The 11,532-nt window shown below is 41.4% G+C and overlaps 1 protein-coding gene across 1 annotated transcript in view; it reads right to left on the bottom strand.

Moving 5' to 3' along the window:
- The window catches only part of PARD6B (par-6 family cell polarity regulator beta), a 16,116-nt gene extending 4,637 nt beyond the window's left edge, over window positions 1-11,479 (bottom strand). The window contains exons 1-2 of the mRNA XM_027646277.1: window positions 11,348-11,479; window positions 6,548-6,770 (exon numbers count right to left, since the gene is read on the bottom strand). Coding sequence (XP_027502078.1) covers window positions 6,548-6,770; window positions 11,348-11,413 — 289 coding nt within the window. The 5' untranslated portion in view covers window positions 11,414-11,479. The remainder of the gene's footprint in view (window positions 1-6,547; window positions 6,771-11,347) is intronic.
- Between the last annotated feature and the right edge of the window lie 53 nt (window positions 11,480-11,532).

The raw sequence follows: 11,532 nt of genomic DNA, 5'->3' as shown, positions 1-11,532 counted from the left end.
GAGCACAGGGGGGTTAGAGAGAGCACAGGGGGGTTAGAGAGAGCACAAGGGCTTAGATCCTTCAGCTGGGGCCCAGAGCACACTGCTACCGTGGTACAGGCTGGCTGAGTAAAACACCTCGTCTAGAAGGTTTCTGCTTTACTGCAGTAGAAACGTTTCTCTTTACTCACAAAACAAAAGCTTTAACGTTATGAGATTCAAAGTTTGTAATACTTTTGGGTTTCTTCTACCAAAGGAAAGAGGGTACACAAAAAAATTACAGCGAGTTAGCAGCAGCAGACACAAAGAACCACAGCTGGTTCTTTGAGAGAAAGGGCAGAATGGAAAGAGTGAGCACATTCCTAGAAACATTTTAATTTTATTCAGAGTAATTCCACTTGCTAGTTTTCTCTGCTCAGGTTTCAGATCATTGGAAAAGGAAGAATGAAAAAGGGAAAGCAGCCAGCGTGCCTATTATTGCCTAGTTGCTGGGAGCCAGCCAAGTGACCTGGATTCAAACTCCAGAAAGCTTATTCCACTCTGCACTATCCCCTGCCCCCACGCCATGTAGGTAAAATGGCTGTGGAGAGAAACAAAGAGACCTTGCACACAAACACTTGAGGCCAAACTGTTCATGCAGGCAATGCTGTAACTGCCACAATTGGATACAAAATATGCAAATGGCTTAGAACTTCAAAAAAAGAAAACGCGTTAGTCATACAACTACTGAGGGAAGAGAACACACATTCTGATTTCTGAAATGCCTAGTTACCAAAGGTTCCATTCTTCCTTTTAATACACTACAGTTCTCCAAAAAGAATGAACCTAAATACAATCAGATCTGAGTTTCCTTGGACTCACACTTGTACTTTTGCAAAATTGCACAGATTTTTTTTTTTTTTTCTGAAGTGGATAAAAAAATAGTCAAGCAGAACTCTGGGACTCAGAGAAGTTGGGATTCTTTGTATTATCACATTAAGATGCCATTGGTAGAGCCAAGAAAGCAAAAGAATGGCTATACATTTCAATCTGTGAATTGGAATAACCATGGCAAGCTGCCCTAACGTGGCATTTCAGGGGAGCTGTCAACTGCTGAGGAATCAGTGCAAAGGGAGAGCTGGGTGAGTCAAAGACACTTCTTTTGGAGGCTGAGATACACAGACATATCAGTTATATTTGGACTCTTCAGATGCTTTAGGTAAAATAGAACAGAGAAAGTATTTCTGGAGCAACAGTTTACCACTACTCCAGCATGGAACACTAACTCCTCCCTGAAAACAAGAACAGCCCTTTGACTGCTCTGCTCAGGCAGCCTTGGACTTTGTATTCTAAAAGAAAAAGAACAAGAGAAGAAGAAACAAATTTAAATTAGCCCCCACAAAAAGCCCCAAAGGGACTTATTATAAACCTACCTTGTGTGTACACAACAGCTCACCAACATGGTTTAGAAAAATGTGTCCTGATGGCCTCATTTACTTTTTTTTTTTGTTTAAAAAACTAATCACACAGTAAGGGAGGCAAAGCTGTTGTTTAGCTGTTTGCTAAAGACAGAGCATCTTTTGCACTGATGTTCACAGGTAAAGTTGTTAAACAATTTAACCAACAAACAGGAATTATTGCTGAAGGTACCAATACAGCCCTACCATACTCTGGAGTGGCTTCTGTGGCAATCTCAGTTACTTTGTAATTTAAGGTTAAATTAAAATAACATTAGATCTCAACATCAAGCAAGGAGGCTTTAGAAATAGCCTAAAAACCTGTTCTTCAGATTCCTAAGAGTGTTCAGTATAACTGACTTAAGAGTTGGTTCATTAAAAACCAACCCAACCTCCCAAACCAAAGCATAAAACAGGTGGACTATGTCTGAAGAGTAAAACACCTCCAAAAGTCCAAACTTACCATTTTCTCTGTAAAATGCCCCTTGGGATATCTGACTGACTGAAGATCAGCTGTTTAAACCCCTGTATTCCATTGCTGAACTCCACTGTGCTGCCTTTTCAGGCAACACAGAGCAATTCTTTTGTTGTGTGCTTAAAATTTATGATTAAAGAAGAAAGTGTGAGAAGTTTTGCCCTTATCTCTGCTGACAACCCATCCAACCAGTTTCCAGTTAGACATCTGGGGTTTCACTGGAAGGATTTTTGCAATTCAATGAGTTGCAATAGTCTAGTTTGTTTTGGGTTTTTTTTTTTTTTTAAGAATTACAATTGTTTACAAAACAACTTGGAAAGGACAATTGTGAAATCAGATCCCAGACTGGTCTTGCTTTAAATATCTTTTACTGCTAAATACAAAGTAACACAACAACAGCAAGAAAGTGATAATATAGATGGTTTTAGACAAACAGTAGACAGTGGTTACTTGAATATTATATTTAAGAACATTAATGAATGCTAAGGTTATTTTTTAGGTCATGGACTCCCCCATGTGCATTGCACAGATATTGAGTTTATAGGGGTTTCTCCTTAAATTTAAAGTGCACAAACTCAAGAGAATCAGACAGGATCTGGTATTTTACCCATTCTGTCCTCTCAAATGTGGATCACATCAACATTCCCAGCTTGCCACAGTGGCTCTAAGGGCTTCCTCACCTTCAAGGTAGGTCACACACACCCCAGTCTGGCATGGACTGATATACAAACATACTCACATTTATTGCATCCAAATCGTGTCCTGCAAATGATTAAAGACAGTCTGTGCTCTTTACCCAAGTTAGATCTAGAATTGTTCCCAACTTCCTTCACAAAAGCCACCACCCAGCCTGGCTTCCACAACACCTTGTAAGGCTTAAAATTCTGTCCAACTCAAGATTTTCCATAATTAGAGGAACACAAAGATCAGTAGCAAAAGGACTGGCTTTGAAAGAAATATTAAGTAAATATGCAAAATAACAGATCTAAAAGTGCTTTTAACCCAAAACCTAAGATCAGAAAAACATTTCTTAGAAGAGATAGGAAATTTAAGTCTCTTTCAAAAGACAAATATATAATCAGAAATCTTAACAGTTGGGGTTTTTTTTTTTTGCTTTTGTTTTTAGAAACTTTAAGTTACAGGACACATTGCTGAAATAAAAGCATCCTAAAATTGTTAGCCAGATGTCAAAACATTTAAAAAACTCTGAAGCACCAGAGGGTAAGTTTTTTGCATTATAACTGCTCTTAGCCCTCTAATAATTCAAAACTAGCATGAACCTTCAGATATACAGTTACAGAGTTTGTGGGGGAAAAAAACAGCAAAAGGTTGCTAAAAACCCATCTGTCCAAATCTCAGCCAAACAGCACACTCTGGTTAACCTCCCTTCCACTGCTAAACAAATTTTCTAAAGCAATACTCTCAAGTACAAAGGCATCTTTGTTCTGGCACCTCACTAATCAGTTTAAAGCCGTGGCAGAAAATATTTTGGCCTAAAGCCAAAGGACAAGGTGTAAACTCCAGATAGCGTTAAGAAGAACGTCCACACAGTGCAGGGATGATTTTCCCCAGCAGTTTCAAGCTCAAGGTGGCACCAATCTGTACAGACTCACTCAGTGAAGCTGAAAACAAAAGCCCACAAGCACCAAATCTGTTTTCAATTCAACATTGCTGAAGACAGATTTTTAAAATATTTTCCTGATCTATTTGCAAAGCAATGTAGAGTTACCCTTCAAGAATTCAACTTTCAAAGCCCCCAAACAGTTAGCACATTTGAGTATAGATGCCATTTTGCATTTTTTAAACAAGCCCCAACAAATCTTTTCCTGGTCACAAGATACACAAAACATGGTTTTAGGAAACTAACCTGTGTTTTTAGGAAGAGGCCTCAGAATAACTGGGATAGTCCATAAAAAGCCAACTCCTCTTACTTGTCACCAAAATAAAGTTTCTTGGTGAAAAGAGGCACAAATGGATTAACCAAAGAATGCACTTTTCACTAAACACAGCCACATACATGCAGGACTTGCAAGAGTGGTATATTTAATTTAATATCCTGCAAGTTACCTTTAAGGATATTATAATGAAATACATCTTCTGTTATCTCTATTATACTTGTATTTACAATGCAAAGTTCCCCACATCAAACTGTCCTTCAGCCTGTGCAGTCTGTGTTCCCCCCTTTGTCTCTTCAGTAGGGTTTTTCTCACAGACAGAGTGACTCCCATACATCTGGATTTAATCACAATACATCAGTTTAACCTTTAAATACCAGATGTCAACAGTACCTGTTAATCTGTTAAAACTGCAGAACGAAATTCCAGCCAGGAACTGCCTTCCACAAGCTGACAGCCAATCTCCACTTGTGCAACATCAAGCCCCAGTTTGGATTTAGCACGGGAGCAGTTTGAAGTATTTTAAAGGAATTTAGTGAAGTACAGTTAGAGGAGTCTAACTAGAGATGGGATTTTGTACAGGACCACATTAACCAAGACACAACAATGCTTAGGACAAACTGACAGCTTTCAGAAATGAGGAGTCACAACTGAAGAGGAAACAGTGATTACTGTGGCTTAAAAATGTTATCACAACTGTCACTTACTCATAAATGCACAAACATCTTGTTGCTTCCATTTCAGCCCCTTAAGGTGTTCCTTGAATGCAATGTACTAAGAAGTTAATACTATTTACATTAGATTTTACTGCAGTCTGCTCATACCTTATGTTAGCTTTGCACACATTACATGTAGTTTCTAAACAGGTAAGACAGTGTAATAAAAATTCTGTATATTTTAAGACACCAGAAACTTCCTCTCTTCCTCAGAGTGGCTTTCTGTCAAATATCTTAAATTCCCAACTACTATAGCTGGCAATACAAAAGAAGGTGAAATTCCACTACAAAACCCACAGAAATTTTTCATCTGATTTAAGAGAATGCATGAAAGCCACAAGCAGCCTTGCAGGGGGAAAAGTAACTTGTGTCACTTATTATAGTTCCAAACCAGCACAGATCAAAGCAGCTCCACCAATAGCATTTGTTCATTTATTTTCCATTTCACAGGTACAGCCAATAAACTCCTCTGCAATCCTATGAATTAACCACAGTTAAATCACACTGCACAAAATACAACCCATCCCTAACTCCAGCAACTCAGCTTTGGTTACAGGCAAATCATCACAAATAAAATACAGAACCAAGTTACTTCTTTATTTTCCATCAAATATCTGTTTTATATGGCAAAGATGCCAATGAAGTCAAAGCCTCAATTTAATCAACAGACATGATCAGTGTGGCCACAATTAACTCACAACAAAGTACAGCACTGGAAGTGCTGGACTAACATTCCAGCCTGGGTTCCCTATTCCCTAAAACTCCACAGCCAGAAGGTTCTCATGTGCAAGGGAAGGCAATGACAACTGATACTTTCCACACAGCTTTTCCTGCCAGCCAATTCTTGTTCTGATAAACTACAGTGGGTTAATCTTATTTCTACTTCTGTGCATTGTATCAGTTCTTTTATCAACTCTTTGTACCAGAGTAGTAACAACTAATCCATTAGGCTTTAAATGAAGGCACAATGATGATATAAGGTGTTAAAAATGTAACAGGAACAGGCAACATTAGACAGGTAACACTAGTGACAATCTAAAAACATATGGTGTTAAAATATAAACTCAATAATCCCAGCCTGACAAAGTGGCTTATCTGTTCTCGTCATATGGCTGCTGTAGGGGATTAAATGGAATCATAGACCTTGTCCACCTCCAGGTTCTATTAAAGCAAATGGTTCATGCCTTTGGCATTTCAGGACTGAAAACACAGCCCTCACCAGATTATCCTATCAACACAAACCAACCAACCATTTTGCCAGGGCACAGCAGCTGCCAAGCAGCCACACTGGTTGTGAATATTGGGTTAGTGTCAGGCTGTTGTGGAGTTGTTCAGTTTTTGGAGTGGGAATGTTGATAAAAAGTTCTGATGCCCAAGTATTTTCCAAGGAAAAGATGCCTGTCTCAGCAACAACCAGAGACAGTGAACATCACAAGAACAAATACAACTTCCCTTCCTGAACAAATGCAGACATCAGGAACACACAGCCAGAGCAGACCAACAACCCAGCAGCACTCACATCTGAGGTTTGCTAACTGAAATAAGCTTGTCAATTCAAAGCTTCAAAATGTTTTATTAGGAAAGTGTGATAAGAGTAGTATATTACAAAGTGAGCCTTGAATTTATACTTGTATACTACATTTAATACTTCATGTAATAAGACTTCCAATATTCCTTTCCAGCCTGTAATGGCCTCTTTTCTCATCTGATCAAGATTGGAATTTTAAGTGAAAAGTATCCTACATACAGAGCAGAAAGCCCTAGAGGTTTAAAGTTCATTTTCATTTGCCTGCATAAAACCAGAAAGAAGCATTTGCCAGAGACTTAAATGAACTAGCAAAAAAGCACAAAGTATAAATAGGTTGCCTGAGGAAGTTCTTTCAAGAGAGACAAGTTGTGAATACCTTTCATGATCCACAATTACTATGGAATTCAACATGATGAAATAGGGCTAAAGGGTTTTTTCCTCCATACATCACACTGTTTGCTGACATGTGGGACAACTGGATAAACAGATGATTCACATATTTCAAAACTGCAACTTACCTTTTCTCTGAATGAAAATCCTGAGTAGAGGATTGGCTGTGGAAACTGCTTTATGATAATTGTCATCGTTATTGATAGGCAGCAGGTCCCCATGAATGTCCGTGTATCCCACCAGCACATCAACATTTGGTATCTTGTGCACGTGCTGCAACAATCCATAGAATTCCTCAAACTTTCCAGGCTTCGACCTCTCCAGAGAAAACCGTCGAAATTCTGCTCCAAACTACAACAAAACATATCTTAGGTCATTGAGATGGAAATCAAACACCCTCAAGCAACAGAACTACTTGAATGTTAAACCTGAAAAGTCATGGAATTAAAAGGGCACTAGAAACCACAACCACGAATTTTGAAATGGCAATAAAAAGTCAGTTAAAACAACTGTTTGGAGGGTTTTTTTTCCCCGAAGTTGTAACTATTTTTGGACTTGATAAAACACGTACTTTTGAGCAGGCGAAGGTTGTTTCATTGTTCCATTTAATGGGAGCTCATTAGCATCAAGGTGACAAACTTAAGGATAATGCAGATTCTCACACGCTGCTGAAACAGCCGCTCTCACTGAGTGCCAGAATTCACAGTCAGCACCGCTGTGGTGACTCAAACAGGATGGTGATTAACCTCCTGTGCTATGTGAATACCTGGAATTTTTCTCAAAGAACTACGAGTGCACTTGAGAACAGAGTGTATGGATTGTGACACAGCCACGGTTCACCTCCACAAGAATGAGCAGCCTTCAGACTCCCAATTGTTTGGCCAAGAAATGAAAATGCCTCTGACGTGAAGACTACCAAGAACAAACCACGTGCAGCAAAGCTTTAGGGAGCTGAGCTCAAGCCAATTCTGCTCTTGAGAGAGAGAGAACAGAGGCAACCAGCCACTACCCCTAAAAGCATTCAGAAGATTCACTTCCATTATCAAGACTCAAATTTTGATTGCACGATCTTTTAAATCATGGTTCTATCCAGGGTATATGAAAATACTCAGAAAATATGAACAAAAGCTTAATAACTGACTTATTACTAATTACTTTCAGGGGTAGGATCTGCATTTAGTCAATATAATCGTTCAACCCATACCCAGTTCACAAGTCCACTCAAGCTCAGTTTCCTAAATCATCTATAAAGCAAACACTCACTAAAACACGAGGTTACCAATGGGGGCAGGTGTAAGACTAAATTGGGTGTCAATAAAAGAATAAGCATTTGATGTAGACTAGACAAATTTAATTTCAGCACACATAACCAATAAAATCTTACTGTTCTGCCCAGCAAGGGCAAAGCAAAACGAGTACTGGACAAAAATTACTCCAAAACCTCCGTATCAGGCACACACAACATACCAGAGATGCTGAAAGGAATTCAGAGATAGCAGCAGCCAGGTTACAAAAAGCAGAACAGCTTGTATGTAAGTTAAAAGGATAATAAGCTAATAAATTAAAAAACTCAGTTGGTGGCTTTTTTTTTTTCTGGTGAATTATACTGCTGCCCTACAGTGAAAATAAGAACTTTAAATAATTTTTTAGCAAGAGCAGAACACATGGAACAAAACGCCTCAGTATCACATACTCGGGTGTGTGTTACACACAGCAGATGTGAAGGTGCACTCACCACCCTCCAGCCCAACCTTCACCTCACATTTGATTACAATCTTTTGGAGAATAAAAGCTTCGGAGTTCTCACATGCAAACAAAGGAACGAAATAAGGAGACAACGACCTCGTTGTTAGCATGTTAACACCGTGCTAACTCAAAACAAGCTACACCTTCACCACCCCCACCTTCCTCCAAAACTTTCAAATAAAGGAATTATCTGGGAACATTCCTCCTCTAGAAATACTCCAGTTACAGTACCATTAACTAACAATAAGGCAGAAGGGATGATTCATACCTGCCTACAACAAAAAAAGCCAGGCCCAGCCCACAGGAGGAACTCTCATCACGTCAGGAGCAGCACAATCATGATATCACTGAAAGACTTTATCCTGTCTCTCAAATCCTTTCTCAGTGTGGGCAGCAGGGGCACCACAGGAACTGTCCACACATGGTAGCAATGTAAACGTTTGGCTTTCAGAGACTACAGTTTAAACATAATTCAGTAATAAAAGTTTAAAAAGCCAACAACTTCACCCTCAGTTTGGAGTAAATTTAAATCTTATCGCACCAAGTGAAGGGGCAGATTTTCAAACGTGACTTTTATTTTTTCCATGCTATTTTATACACAGTCGGTGTAAATACCAAGAGACTCATAATAGGGCTCTTATTTCCACAGTTTGCCACATGCTCAATACCACCATACAGCAGATGAAAGACAAAACTAAAACTGTGCAATTCCATGGTTTATTTTAACCCCTGGAAATGTTTTCATTTTATATCAGATGTTGAACTCCATCCCATTAAACAGGCCTGCACTTTACACTTTGGAGGAGATGAAAGACTGGAAAAGTAACTTAAGCAGAGAAGGCTCCTTGCCACCTGAGCTCTTAAACACGTGCTGTTCTCCTGCTGACTCCCCTGGGAAAAGGCAGGAGAGCCGTGTCAGCACACCAGGAAGTCACCCGAGATTCTCACTTAAGACTCACTTATGGGAGACACTTTTATTCAAGTGCTCTGTTACACAGCATAAAGCTGCTGCACTGCCAGTCTCCAGCACCGACAGAACACAAGCTCCAGTGATCATCTCTGAAAAAAAAACCACCCAATTATTCCAAGCCATAAGAAAGAGAGGAGGGCAAACCTAAAGTTTACATCTAAAGAACTAGAAGTTTAATTTCAGGCTCTCATACCATCACCAGGCTCCAGTTTGGGGGTATAAAATTTTATTTTCTGTGACAAGAAAATGGGCCGACTGGAATTCGAGTGCTATGGGGAATCCCCAGAGCAAGTTCAGAGCAGTTACCCAAACTGAATAAACCAGACTAACAAAAGGATCGTGCTCATGTAACTGTGGCCACAGCTGGGCTGTGCTGGCCCAGCACAGTCAGCTGGACACAAGTATTGATTTGGAATAGCTAAATAAAGAGCTGTACATCACTGATCAGCCTTCAAAGCCCAGGCCACTCCACGGGAAGGGCTCCCTCCACCTCCCTCCCACACAGGCCTTTCTTCTTTCTCTGCAGAATTGCTCATTTTCATAGAAGGAAGCTGACTTCTCTGTGATATTAAATGGAGGTGCTGTTAAATAATGCATTAGCAACAAGTAGTTCTAGGAATGCCTTGAAACCTGCTCCAAAACAGGCACTTAAGGGACAGTCCCTATTCATTAGAGCTTCACTTCTCTGTATGAACACCAAGAACATCACAGGGGTGATTCCCTAGATGTATTTTAAATCAAGGAAAACACACAGAGGGGAAGGAGTAATCCTAGAGTTTTGGGCTGAGGAAAAAGTGGTTTGGGTTTGTAAGCACATCACACTGATTGTTTTCAACCTCATAAGGCATAAACAAAATGAAAGGCTTCACCAACCACAGTACTAGCTGTGCTTTACTAGTGTTTGAAATCAGAGCTGCCAGATATTCCTGTGCTTTCTGGTTTTGTCCACATGAAAAGGTGACTTTTTTTTTTATAGTGTTAACATCATTCAGGCTGTAGAGACCAACCACACATTCTCCTGAAGTTCCAGCACTCGCTGGAATGTTATCCTTACAAATCCACACAGCACAAGCCCTGACTGCTTCACCTCCCCTGCTGCTGTAACACCTGATTAGCAGGAAAGAAGGATACAAAATACAGACCACAGCCTGGTCACCAGATAAAAAAAACCAAACAACAAGAGATCCATGTTCCCACCAGTGGAAAACACATTCCCATGTGGGTGCATTTACAATTTGCCTGGGAAACGAAAAAGTGGTTTTAACGTTTATTTAACTAACAGCTTGACACTCCACATCCAACAGTTCTACAATTGTTAACAGCAGAATGACACATCAAGAAATTATTTCGAAAATAAAACAAACAAAAAATCTATTTTCTTTTAGAACAAAGCTTTCTCAGCAAAACTTTGCACAACCAGCAAAGGAGAAATTAAAAATAGAATGGATGTGGATACACACATGGGAGAATTTACAGATTTGTGCAAAGCCCTGACCACAAGACACTGGTGATATATTCTGACACACGGGTATACACTCATAAAGCACTACCCGTGTAGGGCTTTCTGATTGCCTCTAAAAGGCAATAAACTCCACTTTAGGACAAGGTCACCAGGGCTTACCTCTACCTCTCATGTAAGGTGGAAGAATATGCTCTATCCTACAGACACACACACACAAAAAAGGTCCAGAAACGCATCATCACTAAGTAAAAAAAGGGAACCACAGAAACAGTCACCAAGTTAAACAAATATTAAACAAACGCACTCGTTGTAAGTCGGACGGAGAGCGGCTTTCGGAGCTTATGAATTATGACTCCAAATACCTCTTTTGGCCCAGTTATCCCAAACCTTCCCCAAGCACCTATTTCTCTGCACGTTTTTCAGCCTGTGCAGGGACTCAGGGCCGGCTCCCCTGACCTGCACTTTTTTTTGTTAAACCGCTTCTATTTTCTCCCCGCGGACAGCGCGCCCCGCCAGCGACACCGGCGCCTTCCCTGGCTCCGGAGCGCCGGGCCGAGGGCTCGGCCGGCGCAGGGACAGGCGGGGCGGGGGCCCGTGAGCGCCCCGGCCGTGCCCGGCGGCCTCGGGCAGGTGAGTCAGCAGCTGTCCTGTCCTTGCCCCGACCCCGCAGCCGCACCGCGGCCCCACGGCCCCGCAGGGCCGGCCCATCCCCCGCGGCCCTCAGGCGGCGGCGGCGGCGGCGGCTCCCACCTTGCTCTTCACCTCCATGGTGCCCAGGCCGCGGCTGCCCGCGGCGCCGCGCTGTGCCCGGTTCATGCCGCGCGCGGTCGGTGGCTCCGCTCCTGTCGCTCGTGGCTTCGCCGCAGCGCTGCGGGACGGGACGGGCCGGGCAGCGGCGCGGCCCAGCCGAGAGACCCCCCTCCCTCCCACCCAGG

Source organism: Corapipo altera, unplaced genomic scaffold (assembly GCF_003945725.1).
Source record: "Corapipo altera isolate COAL_440 unplaced genomic scaffold, ASM394572v1 64, whole genome shotgun sequence".
Classification (NCBI taxonomy): Eukaryota; Metazoa; Chordata; class Aves; order Passeriformes; family Pipridae; genus Corapipo; species Corapipo altera.
This window is presented reverse-complemented; position numbering and strand designations above follow the sequence as displayed.